At 56.5% G+C, this 22,069-nt stretch overlaps 1 protein-coding gene across 12 annotated transcripts; it reads left to right on the top strand.

Moving 5' to 3' along the window:
* Window positions 1–799: 799 nt before the first annotated feature.
* Window positions 800–21,723, top strand: ENTPD6 (ectonucleoside triphosphate diphosphohydrolase 6; the record flags this gene model as incomplete). Of its 12 annotated transcripts, none has more annotated exons than XM_082359144.1 (16): window positions 1,346–1,512; window positions 1,947–2,187; window positions 2,640–2,781; window positions 4,830–4,947; window positions 5,382–5,714; window positions 7,326–7,402; window positions 9,661–9,804; window positions 10,722–10,797; window positions 11,894–11,929; window positions 12,660–12,748; window positions 13,942–14,021; window positions 14,702–14,766; window positions 16,404–16,505; window positions 18,620–18,760; window positions 19,637–19,693; window positions 20,583–20,803. In XM_082359144.1, exons 5-16 carry the CDS (start codon window positions 5,423–5,425, stop codon window positions 20,801–20,803), a joined length of 1,380 nt encoding a protein of 459 aa, XP_082215270.1. In that variant the 5' UTR covers window positions 1,346–1,512; window positions 1,947–2,187; window positions 2,640–2,781; window positions 4,830–4,947; window positions 5,382–5,422. The 12 variants fall into 12 exon arrangements, with proteins under 12 accessions (XP_082215272.1, XP_082215266.1, XP_082215273.1 ...); XM_082359139.1 differs by lacking the exon at window positions 1,947–2,187 and having other exon boundaries at window positions 1,360–1,512; window positions 20,583–20,695; window positions 20,800–21,723; XM_082359146.1 differs by lacking the exons at window positions 1,346–1,512; window positions 1,947–2,187 and adding an exon at window positions 800–943.
* Window positions 21,724–22,069: the final 346 nt, after the last annotated feature.

Here is a 22,069-nt window from a genome sequence, read left to right as displayed (position 1 = left end):
CCGGTTTGGTCTGTGTTGGGTGGCGGAGACATTGAATAATATCCTCCGACCTGAGAAGGAACCTTGAGACTGAAAGATGAAGCAGCAACTCTATAATGCCATTATGGAGTTTATTGTGGGTAACTTATACACAGGCAGATGGGTGGAGGGACGATCCAGAGGCATTCACAACTGCACTCCTTGCTGTCAAAGGGGTACAGGAAAACTTAAAGGGACCGAAGCTAAAAATAGAATCTGACTACTGGAGAGAAGCACATCCACACTGATGGGAACCAGAGGTTTTTAATCTGCTGGGGAGGAGGGTCTCGACCTTTAACCGTCTGCATCAGCAAAAGGCACTCTTCCAGTTTTCACATCAGATGGAGGCCAGGGTAAAAGTTGATGGGAGCTTAACTGGCTTGGGCTCATTCCTTGTGAGTGGGCTAAAGTTCAGTCACCCAGAATAAGGAAGCGGTAGCACTGTGGGCCCAAGGTGGAGCTGACCAAACAGAGCCAGTGTTCACCAAACAACCTGATAAACGAGGCCAGAGTCCCACCAGGTGCTGGCAGTGATGACACGCTCGCCTTGCCCAGTCCTGGCCTAGTACTTTGTCCCTACATCCCACCTGTCAGCACCCACTCACTCTCAAGTGTCCATGACTCAACAACAAACTCAGGCCACGGGGAGGGGCGGGGAGGGGTTCAAGAACCACCAAGGTTCTCCGAGGGCCAGGCCTGGAAGGGGCGCACCCACACCCCATTGGCCAGACGCCGTCACGTGCGCACACCCACAGCAAGGGAAGCTGGAAGCCGGGCTGCTTTCTGGTGAGGAGAGGAGACTGACCGAGGGGATATGTGGGCTCCCCTGCCAGCAGGACCCTGAGTAAACGGGGCCGCATGGACGACTGACCCAGGCAGGAGCCGGCAACCTTGGCGGCCTCCGGGAAGAGACAAGAAAATGGGGGTCAGGAACAGGAGGGGCTTGGTGGCACTGCCTGTCCTGTTGTGGTGGCATTTTCTATCGTGCGTTACCTTCAGGGAAAAGAGGGACTTTAGGTGGGGGGGCGGGGGGGAGCCCAAGGAAAACCAAAATTTCCACAGCTGGTCAAGGTCAACGTTGTGAGGTTGCGGGGCTGACTCCTCGGCCAGGCACGACGAAGGCCCTCTCCGCCGTGCCGCGGGGGACCCTATAAGCGGGGCCAGGAGCGGGGGCCACACGGCCGAGACCCCACTCCCTGCACAACACCGGCCAGGCTCCAGGTTCCAGGCTCCAGGCTAGAGGGAACCGCCGGTGGACCCGGGCGGGAGGAGCCACGGCGCCTGTGCAGTGGGCCGCACCACCGCGCCTGCGCACTGGGCTGACGCGCGGTGCATGGGGGCGAAGCCCCGCCTCTAGATCCTCCTCCCGCAGCCCGGGGGTGGAGGCCACGCTGAAGCCGGTGGGGCGGGAGCGCTGGGAAGCGATCTCCGTGGTCCGCGCACTCCCCGGGGACTGGCACTTCGCTCCGTGGGTGGGGCACAGGGCCCTGCAGGGTAAGCGGCGGGTTCCGCAGGGCCCGGGATATCTATGCACGTGGGCACCCCCGGGCACGGTGCGCTGCGCCCTGGAGAAGGGCCGGGGCGGAGCAGGGCCGGGGGCCTCCGGGGCGCAGACCCAGCGCCTGGCAACTCCCCGGTCTTAAGCGGCAGCGCCTGGAGGCGGCCTCAGGGTCACTGGCAGCCAGGACTCCGCTGACCAGTGAGGGGCGCGGTCGGTGTTTTGGCACCGAGTGGGCAAGACAGAGTCTCCACCCCCAGGGAGCCTGTAGCCCTGCTGTCTTCATTCATTCAGCCAGGGTCTGCTGACCCGCTCCCAGCTCTGTGCCGGGCGCAGGAGATCCAACAGGGGCAGGACAGGCAGGGGAGAAAAGCCCGTTTAAACCTACCAGGAGACTTAGTATTTGTTCATGTGCTTTAATTTTGTATAGGTTTTAAGCATGTGCGGCAGTCATTTGCACGCAAGGCCGTTTTGGGTATTTTAACCTTGGGATAGAACTTGTATTTCGAGAGCCGAGCTGCCGTCCCCAGCTCCTGGAAAGCTAGTCGGGCGATGGGGCGGGCCCCGTCCGGACATCACTGCCACAGCCCCACACCGAGATTCTCCTCTCTGACCCCGCCTCCCCCTGACAGAGGGAGGCACCCCCGCCCCAGGAGCCCGCTGAGAGTAAGGTTAGCTCAGCCAAACCTCTGTTTGCCTTTGTGCACCTACATCCTGCCCCCAACCCCCAGCCTACTCCTCATTCCCTCCAGGCTTACCTTTCCTTACAGCTTTGTTCTAGACTCTCCTTTAAAGAACAAAACTCATCTAAAATTGTTTTCCTTGGTGATCCTCTGGGGAGGGCCACTGTGGTGTTAGTGGTGTCACAGAATTGTGATTTGCCCCTCCTTAGCTCTGGACAAGCACCTTACCCCATGGAATGAAACTGGCTTTTAGGCTTGGGCCTCAGGGCCATGGAGGTGATTGTGGGCCGGGCTGTTCCTGGCTCTGTGCCCCCTCAGAGTTATGTTCTGTTTGGCCTCTGTTTATTTCACCCTGAACTTGGTGTGTAACTTGAATGATTATGTGTATGTAATTTCACATGAGTGTTTTTTGGTCGTCTGAAGTAGTCTTATATGAATAGGGAAAGTGAAGTGATGAAGCACATTTGATTTGGAGACAGAAGCCAGAAACTCCTCTGCCTTGCTGCGTGCCAGCTGTGTGATCCCAGGCAAGTCCGTTTATAGACATTCCCGGGCCTTGGTCCTGTGTTCTGTTGTATGGAAGTAAGTCATCATATATCGTGTGGTATATAAGTGCCAGCCTGTGGGCCTCTGGTAACAGGATCTAGCATATTTAAAGGGGTATTTTTTAAATGGGTAGACAAATTTAATTAAGAGCAACCTTTGCCGCGAAATTTAATATACTACCTGTTAGTCTGATCATGTATGCTATGCTTCTTAGACTAACATAGGACATGATAAAATTTGACTATGTAAAAAGATTTTATAAAACGCTTTCAGAGTTGTAAGATGTTAGTATTGTTTTTGTGTCCTCACTAGTCATCCTTGGAAATAGTAGCTTTAGAACTTTCTCGAGAAATACTTTTTTGTTAAATGATCACTTAGCAGTGGGAAACTTTGGATTACTATAACCTAACCAAAGGAGACCTCTGACAGGGCCTGTTGCTGGGTGAGAGCTGGCTGCCTGGGGATGGCTTCCTCAAGCGCCAACCCCAAACCTGTCATCTTTCACAAGGCTCAGTTCTGTTTCTGACTGATGTCCTGCTGTCATTTCAAACTCGACATGTAGAAAACCTGGTCACTGCTGTCTCCTGCCCCGTCCCACATGGCCATCACACGGGTCCTGAAGCATCATCCATGCCTCTTGGTGAACTGCTACGTCATCAGCTCGCTTTCTTCACCAGCAAGTGATGGCTGAGCAGCTGCTGGGCTCTGGCCTTGTGTCATGGGTGGGAGGTCAGGATGACTGGACTGGTCCCTGCTTCCAGAGAGGCACCATCTCACCAGAGGGAAGGGAGACACAAATGAACAACTCCACATGCAGCTTACTCAGGGAGTGAGAGTGGAGAGCACCAAGGAACACAAAGCCTCCGGCTGCAGGGTTCAGAGTGGCAGTGAGCATAGCATCTTGGGTAGGTTTTGCAGGGGTGTGGATAAAGGACCAAAGAAATAGGATGCTTAAAAAAAAAAAAAAAAAAAAAGGATATTTAAGGCTGTCCTAGATAAAGGCCTGTGTTCCAGACTGCTGTAGCAGTACAAGACAGGCTAAGTCCCTGCGCTTGGGGGCTGATGGCCTCGAGGGGACACAGACCTTCAGGAAGAAATCCCACAGACTCATGGTTATCACAGATAATGGTGGTGCTTGGTCAGGAGGGGGCAGGGAGTCACGGAGCACATAGTGGGTGGAGGTGGTCAGGGAAGGTGGGGATGACAGCTTGTCAGCCGAGGCTTAGGGATGAGGACCAGGTTGGCCCACCTGAGCAGGGGCAAGAGAGGTAGAGACTAAGCGCAGAGGCCGACGGGGGCCAGGCCTGGGCAGGGGTATGACGTTATTCTGAGAGTAAAGTGGGGCCAGAGCTGGGGCTGGGGAGGGCGAGTCTTGGGGAGGGAGCTGCTGAGAGAGCCTTCCCTGAGGCCCCTTGTGCTCAGGGAGGGGTGCATTGTCTTGCCCCCCCCCCCCGCCCGTCCGAGCTTGGATGGTGGGCCTCTGGGCGGGCCTCTCCCCTGGCAGGGGCACAGGGCTGGCCCAAGGTTTGGACAGTGCTCCAGGAGCCGCGGCCATCGAGGTGTGGCTGTAGGGCTGGATTCCCCCCAAAGGCCACTGTTCCGTCTCTCCTACCCCCAGACAGCCTGGGGTTGGCGTGAGACCACCACAGGCTGCCCCCTGCCCTTCTAGGCCTGGCCCCCACTCCCCCTCCCCTGTGAGGGCCTTCACGCTGTCCTCCAGCCCTCCTCCCCCGCCACCATCACTGTGTCCTGAGCACGGCCCACACACCCCCAGGGCTCTGGTCCACAGGCACTCGCCCTGCTTCCCACCCGGCACGTGCCTGTCTCCCTCCCCCCGGGGCGTCCACTCCACCTCCCACACTGACAGCCAGGGTGGACAGATGGTGGACGTCCCCAAGGGAAGGGGGAGCCCCAAGAACCAGGCTCCTCGCTTCTCGTCCTCTGAAGTCTCGGGTTCCCACCCGGTGCCTCCACTGAGCAAGTGCCTCTATTTTGGGGTGCATTGAACCAAAACTAGGGGTGCTGAATTGATTTATTTTGCTCTGGGCTTTGAAAGCACATGGGCATTATTTCCTTCTCGGCAGGAACATGTATATGAATGACAAGAGGTATCTGTTGTGAAACTCCCAGGAGAATGAGCCATTTCTCTGATCTGTCTGTGGCTCTGCAGTCCCCAAGGGACAGGATTTTAAACCTTTAAAAGTAAGTTACCACCGTGGGAGAAAAAGTGCGAGTGGAGAGAATGGACTGCACGTACATCTCTGTTACCTTGAAAGGTCTGGGGACACCATGCCCACGTGGCTTTTAAAATAGCGGCGAGTTTAGAGCCGTTTGCCTGGGCTAGCACCTAGAGGGGATCCTCAGGCTGTGGGGCTGTGGCCCAGGTCAGCACCTGCAGGACCGGCAGCCTTGGACAGGTTGTCTAGTCTCTGTGAACCTCAGTTCTTCTTCTGCAAAATGGGGATCCCACCTTCCAGAATCATTCTGAGGATCAAATGAAACTTCTGACTCCACAGGAAAAATGCAGACCTGTGGAAAAAGTTCTGGTTGAAGGAATTTTTTGTCCCTGAGTGCAGGAATTTCTGACTCGCCCTAGAACCTCGCAGCCTAACGGGTTTTTCCTGCCTCTCCTCCAGTTCCACCAGCCACTGTGGCACAGTCCTCAGCAGACAAGGAAATGAGAAAAATACCAAACAATGGGAACCTGAGGATGACGAAGGTGGCGTACCCGCTGGGGCTGTTCGTGTGCCTGTTCATCTACGTTGCCTACATCAAGTGGCACTGGGCTTCCGCCACCCAGGCCTTCCTCGGCATCCCCGAGGTGGCCACGGGGACCCGGAGGGGCCAGCAGTCCCGCAGTCCCCCGGGGACAGCTGCCCGCGGGCCTGAGCTCTTCTACGGCATCATGTTCGACGCGGGGAGCACTGGCACCCGAGTGCACGTCTTCCAGTTCAGCCGGCAGCCTGGAGGTACCGGGTAGTAAGCCCTGGCCGCGCTCCCCTGGCCTCCGTCTCACAGCAAAGCATGGGCCCTCAGGGTGGGCTGCACCCCTGGCCTGGGACTCCCTGGGGAGCCTGTCGACAGTGCCATTTCCCAGGAGTCCCAGATGTCCTCATTCGCACTGGCATCTGGTGACCACCTAAGGGCAGCTGAGATCCCAGAGGGCGTTGGGGTGGCCTGTCCCCTCCCAGCATCCCGGGCAGGTTGGGTGGCTAGGACCATGACTTAGGCCAGAGGTCACATGGGGTGAGTTTAAGGAAGGAAGTAGCCCCAGGTTCAGACCAGTGGGAGCCGGGAGTCCAGGAAAGTCAGGTACATGAGCAAAGACCCGGAGCCCAGGCCAACACGGAACTGCCCAGTGGGGCCAGGCAACAAGGGGTGACAGATGGCAGTGGCCTCAGTGAGAGTAAAGCTGGGACCAGAGCCTGCGGGCCTGGCTTCCCAGTGGGGGGCTGGGGAGGAGTGAGGGTGGAGTTTGGGCATCTTCACCAGTGGGCTTCTCCCGTGGGGAGACCCCCAGCGCTGCCCAGTCCCCCCTCCACCCCTTGTGGGTCGGTGCTCACAGCCGGGGTCCCTCCCCTCTGCTTCAGCGCTGACCCTTCTGGGCGTTTAACTGAACTGCTGGCTCCGGATGCCTTCAGTAGCTCTCTTCAAACCTCTCATGGCACGTTTATCTACTTTTCATCTGCTTTATTTTTAAACTTGTTATAATAGTTAGATATTTATACGCTGGACTTAACCTACGTCCAAAATTGGTTTTGAAGCTAAGTTTAAGGCAGCGTGTGTTGGCATGTAATCCTTCAGTAGCCATGTACCGGCGTGTTTTCTTTGGAGAGACCTCCTTACAGAAAGTTTGTTGCTGATTTTTCCTCCTTGGTCTTTGTGTCTGCATTCGGACAGCACCCCTTGGCCTCGGTGTGCCTGGGAATACTCTCCCTTGCTGTAAGCACATGAGTCCAGGCCCCTAAAAATCTAAAACACTCAATTTTTAAAAAGAAGACTGAAATATTCTTTTTAAAAAAAAAAAAGAATGAAATATTCTTTAGAATGTATAATGCATCCTATCTAGAATTAAGAAAATGATTTTCACATTTGCAGTTTGGAATCATTTGCCCTGCTCCTCTGTTGGGTTTTTTGTTTGTTTTTTTGTTTGTTTGTTTCTTTGGCCACACTGCTACATGCAGGGTCTTAATTCCCAACCAGGAATCGAACCATGCCCCCTGCAGTGGAAGCACAGAGTCCTAACCAAGGGACCGCCAGGGAATTCCCTGCTTCTCTATTTGTTGAATCAGCAAGAATTAACTATGTTAAAATTTAACATTTTAAATGGGTAGTTTTTGGTATGTAAATTATACCTCAATAAAGTTGGTTTTTTTTTAAATAGGAAAAGTTCTGGCCAAAACATTAAGTATAATATTCATCGTGTAGCCAAACTAAAGAGGCAGAGTTTAGATGAGAAACAATGAAGGTCTGTTTTCAGAAGTCTGCCTTGAAAGTGTGGCTCATCATAGTTGTATAGGTTCATGTATTTGTGTTTGTATTCACACTTGTACCTTTTTTAAAACATGATTTTCCTTTAGAAACTCCCACCTTGACCCATGAAACCTTCAAAGCACTGAAGCCAGGTCTTTCTGCTTATGCTGACGACGTTGATAAGGTAACGGTGTTCTCTCATCTCTCTTTGCTCATCAAATTTGCCTCCTGTCGATTTGTTAAAGTGACTCTCTTTCTCTCAGATGCAGAGCCGTCCCCCCAGAGCAGCGTCTTTGCTGTGCTGACCTGGGACATTTCACTGTGTAGGACAGTCTGTGGAGGACACTGGTACCCACGGGAGGTCCCACCACCACCCCACATACACTACACGCCACACCACACACACTGCACATATATACACATACACACCACACGCACAACCACACCACATACACACACACCACATACATAGCACACACAAATACACCACATACATCACACACATATACACACACACACACAGCCACACGTATATACACAGCCACGCCACATACACACCACACCACACATGCACAGCACACACATACATATACACCACACACACACACCACATATATCCCCCAGCTGGCCCGCATGCCACCCGGAAGTCACGGTGTGATTTAAAAGCACAAACGCTGCAACTTAGAAAAAGCATTATTTGAAAGTTTAACTTTTTTTTGTTTCGGTTTCTCTGATTGAAGATGACAAATGTTCACTAAAAAAATTAAAGTCAAAAAAATGTATTATGCAAAATCCACAAAACCAAATAAGTGTAAAAGAAATTTAGCTGAACTGTCAAGTGGTGACTTTGGTAAGTTGGTGGCGTTTACACTTCTGAGCTGCACGAACACAGGGCACCTGCGTTCCCAGGGGGCTCCCGAAAGCAGCCCCTCATGCAGCTGTCAGTTCCTTTGGTCCCAGCACGTCTTAAATCAGAAGGTGACGTGGCATTCTTGCCACAGATGCATCCTGATACCAGACAGTGAAGTCACGGCCTTGGTTTCTTGTAGCTTGGTTAAGAAACAAATTGAAAACAGAAATCAAAATGAGTGACTCTAGAGGTTAAACCTGATTAAATGATATATCTTGGAATAAACTCATGGGGCTTTTTATTTATTTATTTTTATAAATTTATTTATCTATCTATTTATTTATTTATTTATTTTTGGCTGCGTTGGGTCTTCATTGCTGCACGTACGCTTTCTCTAGTTGCAGAGGGAGGGAGCTACTCTTTGTTGCGGTGCGTGGCCTTCTCATTGCGGTGGCATCTGGTTGCAGAGCACGGGCTCTAGGCACACGGGCTTCAGTAGTTGTGATGCGTGGGCTCAGTAGTTGTGGCGCGCGGGCTCTAGAGCACAGGTTCAGTAGTTGTGGCTCCGCAGCACGTGGGATCCTCCCAGACCAGGGCTTGAACCCGTGGCCCCTGCCTTGGCAGGCGGATTCCCAACCACTGCGCCCCCAGGGAAGCCCCTCATGGGGCTTTTTAAATCTTACTTGTTCAAGCAGGCAGCACACATTCACGTGGGATGACTTGTACAGCTTCCCAGTGGACAGCGAACCTCTCCCACTTCCTCCAGGAGGACAGTGTCCCTGGTTTCTCGCTGTCCTTCTGTGTTCTCGTCCCCTCTATTTACACGCACAGTGGAGCACGTTCACACTGTATTCGCTTCACTCCCGGGGCTGAGCAGTGTGCCCTGGAGATCGTGCCCCGTCAGGAAGTAGAGTGCTCTGTCCTGCCGTGCACGTGCACATTGCACTTGGAGAGCCAGCCCCTCCGGAGGGCCTGTAGGTGACCTCCCACCCTTCGCACCTCACAGTTTGGGAAAGGCTGCTCTGTGTCACCTTATGCACACTTCGTTCCCCTCACATGCGAGGGCATTGCCTGGGTGAACTCTTGGGGGGTTTCTGAGTGAGAGGCGTGCGTGTCCCCCACAGACATTGCTAAACTCCCCCCAGCATCGTACCCTCCACACGCCCGGCGAGGCTTCATGGCAGTTGTCCCCCGCCCTGCCCAGCCCGCCCCCCACGGGCCCTGGTCCAGCATGGAGAGCTCAGCATTCCGGCGGGTGAAGTGATTCCTTGGTGTAGCACTTCACGGGTTTTAGTGCTGTGAGGGACCCCAGAATTCACTCATGGTGTCCAGGGGCGTCGCAGCTCGTCTGAGGCTGCCCGGGGCTGGTGGCGGGGCTGGCGGGGTGCCGGCTGCCAGGTGCGTAGAACCCTGGCCCGCTCCGCTGCCGAGGGTCCACCCCACGCTCCTGCCTGCACCTCTTGAGTCTCTGTTTCTGCTGATTTGGAAAATTAGAAAAAATATATTTATAAATTAATAAAACCAAAAGGGTGGGGAGCACCTATGACCCTGCACGCTGAGCGCAAACCCTGCTCTACCCACCATGTTCACAGAGCACCCCAGGAATTCAGGAGTTACTGGACATTGCTAAACAGGACATACCCTTTGACTTCTGGAAGGCCACCCCCTTGGTCCTCAAGGCCACAGCTGGTTTACGTCTGTTACCAGGAGAAAAGGCTCAGAAGTTACTGCGAAAGGTGAGCTCATCCAGTTACCCCGGGGCGGGTGACTTGTGATAACTGAAAACATGGAACATCAGCCCACGTCCAAGCAGGCAGACAGGCCACGGAGAAGCTCCCCAAGGAGGGGAACTTGTCGAAATGTTAGCAGTGTCGCCTTCGGTGGAGGGGTTGTTGATGAATGATGCTTTCTTTCTCAGGATGTTTAAAGCTATTCATGTTTTCTAGAATGAATCTGTTTTATAAAAAGAACAAGTTCGTGTTAAAAATATATTGTGCTTTTGAAGGGCTTCCTTCCATCCAAGGACTTGCCGAGTGTCTAAGGCCGTGGGACCTGAATTCTTGACATTTCGGCTCAAGCCAGCCGTCCTCGTGGGAAGTGCGGGCTCCGCTCTTGGTCTGATGCTCAGCTGTGACTGCTGAGGAGGCCCCTTCGTGTCTGCCCAAGCCCTGCACCTCCCCGCAGGCGGCTCTGGAGCCTGTCTTTGACATGTGCTTGCAGGGTTCTTACCATCAGGAATCAGGGAAAGGGTTCTCAGCAAAGTAGTCCTCCTCCTCTGCACTGTTTCTGAACCTGTTAGCTGCTAAATGACAGATTGTTGCAGGTTTGTCAAGGTCCCTTATAAAAACTACTGAATACCTTCACATGCTCAAGTTGGATTGTGGGACTGAAGTTTCTATGTATCAATAATTGCTAAAAAAAAAAAAAAAAAAATGGAGAAGGAAATAAAGCCAAACGCGGTTGCTCACCGCTTTCGCTTCCCCCGTGCCAGCTCGTCTCCCAGGGACATGCCCACCAGGCCACGTGGCGGCCCAGGGCTGGGATCCGCTTTGTGGGGCTTCCCACCCCTCCTGTCCTGTCCTAAAGCAGGGCAGTGATTGGGACTGTGAGTTTACATTCTAAACGATAAAGGTTTGTCTCTCTTTACATTTAGGTGAAAGAAGTGTTTGAGGCGTCACCATTCCTCGTAGGGGACGACTGTGTTTCCATCATGAACGGGACGGACGAAGGTAGTCACCAGAAGCGCCATGTGCCATGAGGCTGCCCCTCGAGGCGGGCTGCACGCAGGGCTGCTGTCAGCATGGCGCTGGGAACCTTCCCTGGTTGGAGGCACAGACACCAAAGTGCCGTTCCCACCCCAGTCCGCAGTCTGACCGTCTCAGAGCACTGTATTCTTGGGGCCAGTGGTAGAGACAGATTCTCCTCGTGACTGGCTCCAAGCCTGGCATAGATCACGTTTCTGAAAACAAATCATCTTTTCTGTTTTATTTTTTAATTAATTAATTAATTAATTAATTAATTTGGCTGTGTTGGGTCTTCTTTGCTGCGCGTGGGCTTTCTCTAGTTGCGGTGAGCGGGGGCTACTCTTCGTTGCGGTGCGTGGGCTTCTCACTGTGGTGGCTTCTCTTGTTGTGGAGCATGGGCTCTAGGTGCACAGGCTTCAGTAGTTGTGGTGCGCAGGCTCAGTAGTTGTGGCACACGGGCTCAGTAGTTGTGGCTCATGGGCTCTATAGTGCAGGCTCAGTAGTTGTGGCGCACGGGCTTAGTTGCTCCATGGCATGTGGGATCTTCCCAGACCAGGGCTCGAACCCATGTCCCCTGCATTGGCAGGCGGATTCTTAACCACTGCGCCACCAGGGAAGTCCCATCTTTTCTATTTTAAGAACATTTAGAGAGAATCCCCAGTTGCTGATGTGTTAGAACGTTGCTGTTGCATTAATTCTAAGAGAGAATCACTTCATAAGGTTCCTTACCAGCCCCTGACTTTAAACGTGACCTTAAGAGTTTATTTGGGTGGAGGGAAAGGGAACATTTGTTTCTCATCCCACCTCTTCCAAAAAGAGGCAATTGATAAAGAGTGCGACCAAGAGATGTGACAGTTTGGCTGAGCGCTCTGATTTTTAGTGTGGTGTCTTCTAGAGCAGTCTGCCAGAAGCAGCTGGATGGTTCTGTGAGTGACGCCCGTTTCTGTAGCTGATCTGGAGGCTGAGAGTTGTGAGGAAGTGGTCTCCTTGCGCTCCTGAAATCGGAAAGCTGTCATGAGTCCCCATTGCTGTTTACAGCCTCTCAGGTGATTCAGATGCTGTTTGTGACCCTCTCTTGCAGGTGTTTCCGCGTGGATCACCGTGAACTTCCTAACAGGTGGGTTCCCTTCATCATAAAGCCAGCAGTTCACAGACACAGGTCTTTAGAGCAGGGGCCTCATTTCCATGCTAAAATAACCCCTTCGGGTTGCTGACCCGAAGTAGAGTGTTGGGATGGGTGGGGCGGGCACCGGGCTTGCAGATGCAAATGCTGGAGATGCAGGGGGTCCTTCGCCAAAGGCTCAGCTCTGCCTCTGCTCCCACGGCAGCGTCCCCTGGCCACCGTCCTCATTCCTGAGAGAAGCCCTGAGTCACACTAGTCAATATTGAACGTGACGCGAATGCTGATCACCTTATAATTGAAGTCCTGCTGTAGGTAGAACAGGGAACAGGTGGCCAGGAGTCATTTTTCTTAGATTACTCTCAGGATGTGGATTTTTGTCCCTTTGTTGTAATTACGGACAAGACCAGTGTGTCAGACACATGGATGAGAAAGAAGGAAGTTTCCTGTAGGAGTTGCCGCCCGGGGATGGGGAGCCATGTCAGGTGACAGATCAGGAGCCCAGGCCCCAGGAGCACAGGTTGTCCTTCGTTCAGATGAAAGCCGCCACCGGGGCAGCTGTCCTTCACGCCCCCCAAACACACATGGACATTTTCAAGTGGCCACAGCTTCTGTCTGTCTTGTTCTTCTTTCCACGGAAGGGCCTGGCTTCTAACCTCCCCTTTTCTGCTGTTCTGTCTGTTTACTAACGGGCATTGCTGTGTGGATTTTACTCTGGGTGCCGCAGGCAGTCTGAAGACCCCCGGGAGGAGCAACGTGGGCATGCTGGACCTGGGCGGAGGGTCCACCCAGATCACCTTCCTCCCAAGATTCGAGGTAACCCACCGCCGCCCCCAAGGCCACCTGCCCCATGGGGGAGCCTCAGCCCCGGGGGAGGTCTGTGCACTCAGCTTCTCTCCTGAGGGTCAGATCACCCGCAGTGAATGCTTCTTAGTTTGATTTTAACTCTGCCTGGAAAAAAGAAAAATAGAAATCTGGTCTTCAGCTGGGTGATAAACTAGATACTACCTGGAGACCTTGGGGCAGAGGGTGTGGGGTGGGTTTTTCCCCACCCCCGCAAGGGCTTCCAGGGAAGGGCCGGAGTCTGACTCAGATGGGACAGAGCCGCAGGCCTTTTCAGGGTGGATGTTCTAAGGCAGGGGTCCCCAACCCCCAGGCTGCGGACTGGTAGGAACCGGGCTGCACAGCAGGAGGTGAGCGGCGGGCAGCAAGCGAAGCTTCATCTGACGCTCCCCATCGCTCGCATCACCACCTGAACCGGAGCTCGCATTACCGCCTGAACCATTCCCCTGTCCGTGGAAAACTTGTCTTCCATGAAACCAGTCCCTGGTGCCAACAAGGTTGGGGACCGCTGTTCTAAGGGACACGAAAACGCTTCCAGTTGAGACTGCGTGCTGTTTTTAAAAAGTACCTTCCTCATCTGCCACTTTTTAAATTATTACTATTAGTTTTAGTTTTAATGGAAGAGCCTTGGGACTTCCCTGGCGGTACAGTGGTTAACACTCCGCACTTCCAGTGCAAGGGGCATGGATTCAATCCCTGGTTGGGGAACTAAGATCCCGCATGCCGCGTGGCATGGCCAAAAAAATAAATAAATAAAAAGAAAACTTAGCATTAATGGAATAGCCTTAAATTTACTCATAGCTCTTCTGGTTGGGCCGTATTTCCCAGAATGGGTAAATGTTACTCACAGGGAGGAAAGACACGGGACTTCCCTGGCGGTCCCGTGGTTAAGACTCCACGCTTCTACTGGAAGGGCTGTGGGTTCAGTCCCTGGTCGGGGAACTAGGATCCCACATGCCTCTTGGTGCAGCCAAAAGAAAAGAGGAAAGACAAAGTGTTTCACTGCTTGCTCCAAGCTGTTTCACAGCATGTGATTTGATGAAAGGCTAATTTAATGGAATACATCTGTGCATATCCCTGTTCTTTCAAATGAATTGAGGGAGTGGGGGACAATTTTCTAGAAAGGTCAGCAGGAAAGGTGCTTTAACCCTTGTGTTCTTCCCCAGGGCACCCTTCAGACCTCCCCGCCCGGCTTCCTCACATCCCTCCAGATGTTTAATAGGACCTACAGGCTCTACTCCTACAGGTTTGTTTTCAGGACTGAGGGTGGAGAGGTCCACCGTCCAGGCATGTGGCTCAGCTTAGCACTGCAGGCCTCCCCCAGCCTCCGCCTCCCGCCTGGGGAGTGACCAGGGTGCTGGGCCATAGACTCGGTCCCAAAATCCCTGCTGTGGACCCCCCTGCAGCCTCTTCCTCCTCCCTCTTCCCTTCCTCCTCCCTCCCTCCCTCCTTCTTTCTTCCTCTTCTTCCTCCTCCTCTTCCTTCTCCCTCCTTTTTTAATTCACCTGTAGTAAGATTACATTTCTTCTTTTGTACTTATTCTCTTCTGCCTTGGAAGAGATTTATGGGAAAGTGGAGAAGAGTCCATAGATGGTGCAGGAATTTTCTGGGCCGTCTTTTTTGCCACGTGGCGCCTTTAATAGGTTCTTTCCGTGAGGCTCGTCCACACCATAAAGGTGGGGACCTGTCTGTCGCCCTCGCCGGTGTCCACAGCTCCTGGAGGAGCTCCCACCAAGTAAGAGCCTTCGCTTGTTGCGCTGAGGAGCTGGATGTCCTGATCCCCACTGAGGGAGCTCCTGGAAGAAGCAGGAAGCTGCTGCCTTGCCCCGAGTTTCCTCCTGCCCCCCGATTTTGGATCCAGGCTGGTGAACGTGCTGGAGGCGGAGTTGAGGGCGGCCTCCGCTCACCTGGGTTCTCTCTCCGCAGCTACCTGGGGCTCGGCTTGATGTCGGCGCGGCTGGCGGTTCTAGGCGGCGAGGAGGGAAAGCCTGGTGAGTGGGGTACAGTGTTCAGAGCCTTCCCGGCCAACACGACTCGGGAGCCCCAGAGGGCGCCCTCCCCACCGAGACCTTGTTGGTGGGCCCCTGAAGCCCTTCTCAGTTACTTTTAAAGAAATATGCTAGTGAAGCGGTTTCTGAATCACTGAGTTGCAGGGGGTTCTTAGGAACCCAAGGAACTGGGTGTGATCGGAGTTGGCTTGTTGGTAAGGATTTACCACGGGGCGCATGGGAGGGGCTCCAAGGGGGGCTTCAGGGGAGGTTCTGGCTCCTGAGAACGTCCCCTGTGTTCTTCTGCTCTCGAGGGGACTTGGAACGGGCTCTGCCCTCCTCCAAACATGGCATTTGGGGACGAAGCCTGTGTCTGTTCCCAGGCCCTCTCTGTGCCATCCTGCCCTGACATGCTTGGCTTGGGACAAGCCAGGCGTTGCTGGCGGGCGCTCGAGCCCCTGGGACGTTCAGGGGACCACATGCCCGAGGCGAGCGGGGGCCCTGCTCTGAGGCTGCCTCGGCCTGTCCCCCCGAAGGCCTCGGTCAGACGTGAGCAAGCCCACGCGTGTTCTCGGCCACGCACACCCCCAGCCCAGCACTTCTGCTGCCTCTTCCAGGGCCTGGCCGTTCTGACAGAGCGGGAATGTTCCACTGGAATTGTTTTCCACGCACATCCTGCTTCAGCTCCTTTATCTCGAATCCTGTTGTTTAACCTCATAACAGTGGCCCCTTTGTTGCAAACCAAAAACGCGTCCACGTCTCAGAAACACTCACGACCACACTCTGGGCCAGAAAACACCTGTTAGCCAGTGGAGGACGGCAGGCACCCACTTGCCCGTCTGTGCCGGCCTCAGGGTCCTGTCCCTCCTGCACCCCGACCCGGCAGAGCGGCGGGGAGCCGTGTGTCTTCCTGTGGGGCTGTGACAGCTGCCAGAAGGGTTGCAGACCCCTCGCTGCCCCAGGGAGGCGTCTCCTGCCGTGTGAGCCGTTGTCGCTCAGCAGACCACCCACTGCCCTGAGTAGCTGCAAACAGCAGTCGTCTTATCTCAGGATTGCACAGGCATCCACTCGGCGGTCCCTCTGCTGGGGTCCCTGGGGTCCTGTGAGGTGGCATTTGGGACGCGTGTCTGGCCTCTACCCCGCAGAGCAGCCTGCACTTCTCCCTGGCGGGTCAGAGGAAGGAAAGCCTCCTGAGGTCCCACGGCCTTGTGACCTGCACGTTCCGCTGGTGCAGGCGGGCCCAGGCCAGGATCGGGGTGGGGGGACAGGGACCCACTCGGCAGGACGCCAGCAGGCGTGTCCCCGAGGGTTGGCATCCTGGGGCCCTGGAGGCTGCCCCCACGGGGAGCCACTGGGGTCGTCATGAGCATCGCCTGGACCCCCGAAGCCCCTCTGTGGCCGTGAGCTGGGAGTGGCTCTGCTGGGGCTTCTGCCTCCCGAAGCTGACTCGGGACGCTTCCGCAAGTCCATCCCGCGGCAAAAAGGAAGCGTGTTCCCTTGACCCTCCGAGGCCCTCGGCGCTGACCTGAGACACTCAGTGCTGCCGGCCTCCCCTCAGCGGGCCCCGTCTCAGCTCCAGGCGTGCCCTCACCCCACCACGGTCAGTGCTCTTCATCCGCCTCTGTCTCTTTCTGTTTCAGCTGAGGATGGAGCAGAGTTGGTCAGCCCTTGTTTGTCTCCCGGTTTCAGAGGAGAGTGGGAGCACGCTGAAGTAACGTACAGGGTTTCGGGACAGGAGGCAGGTACGGCGCGTTTATCCTCCGTGGGTGGCTCGTGAGGGTCGACGGCAGCCCCTTCCCTCCGGACACCTCAGAGAAGCAGGGGGACCGTCCAGCCTCCTTCTCAGACAAGTGTGTACTTGCCCGCAAGCGGACACGGTTCTGGAACCCCCGGCTCCTGCGGGGTCCCTGCACAGGGCTCCCTTGTCTGCCGCTCTTCCAGGGACCCCATTTCCCAGCAAGCCTCCAGTGAGGGAGGATCTGGACGTCCCTCGGCTTCAAGCAGACAGCCAGGCACGGCTGTGGGCCTGGCAGCTCTGTGGGAAATGGCTTCTCCTCCCACACCTGCCGCCTGTGCTCCGGCGAGGGCCGGAGAGGCCGCAGAGCCCCAGGCCTGTCTCACCCACAGGGTCCCGTGGCTCTGTGCTCTTTGAGTTTCTTCTAAGATGCTGAAATACTGTGTCCAGGCTGGGTATGTGGGCGTGAGGTTTGCCTCTGGTGACAGGGCTGTTGCTACTCACAGCACTTCTGACGCCAAACGTGTGGGGTTTTTCCCACAGCGGCCAGTCCTCTGGCAGCAGCAGGGTGTCCTGCGATTCACTTCGTTCCGACACTGACTTCCAGAGTCAGTGCAGCCCTCATCAGATGAGGCACCCCCCCGACCTTTGCAAGTGCTGGGCCCCCCGTTCTTCTGACTGACCGGCCACAAATCAGGGGTTCCCACGGCCTCTTCCTCAAATTTGATAATTTGCTGGAAGCACTCACAGAACTCAGGGAACATGTTCCTATCACTGGTTTCTTATCAAGGACACAGCTGAGCAACAGTGAAATGGGAGAGAGGCACAAGGCAGGCGTGTGGGGAGGGCACCCGGAGCCCCCCTCTCCCCGGGAGCCCCCCTCCCCGGGAGCACCCTTCCCCCTGGAGCACCCTCCCCCCAGGAGCACCCCCTCCCCCCGGGAGCACCCTCCCCCCAGGAGCAGCACCTCCACGTGTCTCCAACCCGGAAACCCTCTGAGCCCCGTCGCGTAGGGTTTTTACGAGGCTCATGGCAGAGGGACTGATTAACTCAGTGGCTGCTGGTGACTGACTTAATCCCCAGCCCCCTGCCCACTCCCTTGGGGGTGGGGCTGAAAGTTTCAGCCCTCTAATCACCAGCTCCCATCCTGAAGCTGTTGAGGGACCCACCAGGAGTCACCTCATTAGCACAACCCAGGAGGATTGAAAGGGGCTTATTATGAATCACAAAACGCCTCTCTCACCCTCACCACTCAGGGTCTCACGAGGCTTTACAATCTCTGTGCCAGGAACCCAGGGTGGAGAACAAATGCATGTTCCTTACTATCCAGTGATAAACGGAAGGGGGCTGGGGGTGCCAGGGGGGGATTGCGGTCTAAAGACGACCAGGGAAGGCCTCATGGGGTGATACCTGAGACAAGACATGAAGAAATGGGAAGTGAGCTCCAAGCCGAGGGAGCAGCACATGCAAAGGGCCAGAGGCGGCTGCTGTGTTTAAGGAGCATGGAAGAGGTGGTGTGACGGGTCAGACGAGGGAGAGTGCAGGGAGATGAGGTCCCAAGTGCAAGGGTGCAGCTCCCAGGGCCCTGGGAGAGCTAAATGGAGCTGCCGTCAGACGTGGAGCAGGGCTGGGGCAAGATCAGAACTGGGCCCAGCTCTGGGCTGTGGGCCGTCCATGTCCACTGACTCAGTCTTGTGTTGTCGCTGTCCTTCTGAACAAGGAGTCAGTGACCAGCCCTGTGAGCTTGGCAAGCTGCCTGCAGGCCCCAGCTTCCTCATCTGTGACAGGAGGGAGGTGCAGGCCCCACCCAGGCGGCTGGTGAGATGGGGTGGGACAGTGCACACTCGAGCTCAGCACGGGCTGGCAGGGTGAGTGTGGGGTGGACCCACTGGGCTGCGTCACGGCAGCTGCAGGCGCCCAGCTGGAGGCGCGTGACCTTCAGGGTCGGGCCGCACTCTCTCTGGCCACCTTTTGTGCTCACAGTTTCTCCCCTTGGGCTGGCCGCAGCGCGTGGCCCCTGAAAAGTTGCTGGTGAGCACCCCCAGGTCGCAGTCACCCTGGGCTGTGTGGTCGGGCGCCCAGAGCCCACTGACCGCTGAGTCTGCTCTCCCTTCGCCCCAGCGGGGAACCTCTACCAGCTGTGTGCCCGCCGAGTGTCTGAGATCCTCCGAAACAAAGTGCACAGGACAGAGGAAGTGAAGGACGTGGATTTTTATGCCTTTTCCTACTATTATGACCTTGCTGCAAATGTGGGCCTCATAGGTAAGGGTGGGGCTTGGTTGGGCTGTGCAGGGACTTGGGTGTGGGTCCCTGGGCGGAGGGCCCGTCAGTCACATCAGGGTGATAGAAATAGAGGGAGGGCGGGGGACGTGTCACTGAGTAGAGAGTAATAGGCCCCCTTTTTATAAATAAGTCAGTTCTCTGAGCCGCTCGGTGCAGGAAGGCTTCCTCGCTGTCGGTTTATTCTCCTTTCACCTGTGTGATTCTCAAACCGTCAGCCGCTGGCACCCAGGCCAGCAGGAGGGCTCAGCCCACCCCTCAGATCGCCCTCAGGAGCCTGGGGTTATCACCCTGACCCCTCCCCAGCCCGCGGTGCCTTCAGGACAGAAGACGGTATTGTGAGTCTGGGACCGGTGCTGGTCAGACCAACTGGAAACCCTTGAGAGGGTTGTGAGGTCACGTCAGTGGGTCGTGACCGGACATGTCTTTTGAGGAAATAGATTGAGGATATTAGAACGTGTTGCCCGTGGCAAGGGTGAGAACGTGAATGTCCACAGAAAGCCGCCCTGGAGAGACCGAAGCCATCAGCTTCCGGCTCCCTGGGGCCTGCTGGGCTACACTGTTGGGCCCAGTGTGGACGGCAGCCAGCCGGTCCAGGCGGAAGGTGACCTCTCACCCCTCACCTAGGCCCAGGCCCCTCCCTCTGGGGCACCCCAGCAGCTGCCCCTCGGCCGCCTGGTCTGCGGGCTCCCCATAGCTGGAGCCAAGGCACGCTCGTCTGCACGCTGATGCCCAGATGTGCGGCCGCCCGCGTCTCACCCCCCACCCCCAGGGTACCCCAGGCGCAGGCCCGGGGGCCTCAGTGCCGTCTCGGCTCCACGGCGCTGGTGCAGACTGGGTGCCCCGTCTCCTCCACAGATGCAGAGAAGGGAGGCAGCCTCGTGGTCGGAGACTTCGAGACTGCGGCCAAGTACGGTGAGTGGCCTGGAGGCAGGACGCTGACCCGGGCGTGAGGCAGGCGCCAGCCCCAGAGCTCCCGGTCGGCCCCTGACTGTCGACCGGACGAGGCTTCGGGGGCGTGAGAGTGTGTAGGGGCCGCTGAGGTAGCCCAGAGCACAGGCCCACCGCGTCCTGGGTGGCCCGGGTGGTGGAGATGGGGTTTTTAGTCCCAGGGCTGTGAGGAACAGACCCCCTTGATTTCACTTTTTCTGACTCTTTCTCTGTGCCTCGGGTGACCTCAACTCCCAAAAGTGTCCCAGCAGATTCACAATTGCCAGGGGCCCCTGCACCGCAGAGTCCAGTTTAGGGGACGGAGAGCTGTCCCCCGGGGTGTGGCCGGTGGCCGCCACTCCCCTCGCTCCTCCATGGCCGGGTGTACGGGCTGCTTGTAGATTCTGCTCTTTGGTTGCCTTTCCCAGTTGCGGGTCAAAGGGGTTAAACTCTGTATGTTTCTCCATAGAAACACCTTCTCTCCCTCCCCTGAAAAAAGGCTTTTTTAAAATCGTTCTCGTCACCTCTGGGTTTGTCTCCCAGACACCAGCCAGAAAAGGTTCCGAGCAGAGGCTGTGGGTTGGTTTGTCGTCCCCGTCGTGAACAGGGGTGGGGTGTTCTGTGCCAGCCTGGTGGATGATTCCAGTCCCCAGACGGCCCAGGTCCACGCCAAGGAGAGGTGTCCAGGGTCATGGTGCAGGGATGGGGCCTGGAGGCGGGCAGTGGGCACCGGGTTGGCCTCAAGTCCCTGCCTGTGCTGTGCTCTGACCAGCAGTGAGGCCCCGGGTGGCACAGGGCCTGGTGGGGTGGGTGCCCCAGGTGGGTGGAGTCCGGCTGCCCCTGTTCCCCCACCCAGGAGCCCTTTCCCCCACAGTGTGCCGGACGGCGGAGACCCAGCCGCCGCGCAGCCCCTTCCTGTGCCTGGATCTCACCTACGTCAGCTTGCTGCTCCAAGGGCTCGGCTTCCCGGGGGACAAAGTGCTGAAGGTGGGGACTCCCCCGGTGCCCCCAGCCCCCGCCCGTCGCGAGCACATGCCCGCCTTTCACACGCACATGCTCCCTTCCACCCCCCCGCCCCTTGTCTTTTCAAGTTGACCCGGAAGATTGACAACGTGGAGACCAGCTGGGCTCTGGGGGCCACTTTTCATTACATCGACTCCCTGAGCCGACAGAAGAGCCCCACCTTGTAGCAGCCCAGCTGCCGGCCGTCCCCGTAGAAGCACTGTCTCTGCGAGAACAGGCCCCTTTGGGACCCCCAGTGTGCGGGGAGGGGGTCACGGCACAGGCTGAGACCCTCCTCCCCGTGACCTCACAGACCGGCCCCTGGACGTGCTGGAACACGGCCCAGGCCTTGGCTCCCGGTGGGCAGTGACCAGACAGGGTAAAGGGCACAGGCCGAGGCCAGGGTGGCACAGCTGCTGTCCCCACCGTCCCATCGCAGGGCTGGGGCGGCTGTGGCACACGTCCTGTGACGGGAGTCTTGCTTTATCCCACTGCCCCCAGCGGGAGCCCCCTGGGCTGGCGGGCCAGGCATCTCCTGCATGGGTGTGGACTGTGACGTCATCCAGAAGCCGCTTCCTTGGGTCCTCGGGTGGCTCAGGGTTAGCTGGCGGGTTGGCGCTGAGACTGGAAAGAGGGGCTGGAGGAAATGCCTCTTTGTGGCCCGTGTTCCCCGGCTTCTCGAAGCCGTCTAAACGTGAGCGTGAGCTGCTGTGAGATATCTGTGTCTGTGAGTGAGTGATGTCTGTGTGGTGCTGAGTGCTCGTGTAGCAGCTGTGTTCTGAGCCCAGTGGATGTATCGCTGCCCTGAGCCATTTGCAGCCAAGCGGTGTCAGTCGGGCCGAAGCCCCAGATGCGCCCTCTCACGGCCCGTCCCCGCAGGCTCGCAGGATGCTGGCTGAGCTGTGCACAGGATGCTACGTGTCCCAGGCCCGCAGCCGTTCCTGTGGCATATGCACAGTTCACGGAATAAGCTGAACCTCATGGGTTCCACTTGAAATAAAGGGTTTTCCAGGGTTTCTGCTCCTTTGATTCCTCTCGGTGAGCGCCAGCCGTGTCCCTCCACCCCAGGTGTTGGGCACCTGAGGTCCCTGTTCACCAAAGTTTAAACAAAAACCTGCCCAAGTGGGTGACATGTGATGGCAGGATTAAATCCTGTCAGTACATCCTGGGGAGACAACAGCAGAAGGACACACAGAAGCCCCCGTCGGGCCCTCCTGGCGTCCCCTGTCCGGGACTGGCCCTGTGGAGGCCCAGGCTGTTCCGGGGTCTGGCAGGGCAGAGCCCCCTCGACTGTGACTCGCGGCACTGCCGGGTGAGGATCCGGGCTCATCACCTCCGGCGGCCGTGGGGTCTGGAGCG

The sequence above is a fragment of the Balaenoptera borealis genome (assembly GCF_965194805.1).
Source record: "Balaenoptera borealis genome assembly, chromosome: 16".
NCBI classification, from domain to species: Eukaryota; Metazoa; Chordata; class Mammalia; order Artiodactyla; family Balaenopteridae; genus Balaenoptera; species Balaenoptera borealis.
Note: the sequence above shows the minus strand (reverse complement) of the source record. Positions and strands in the feature narration are given on the sequence as shown.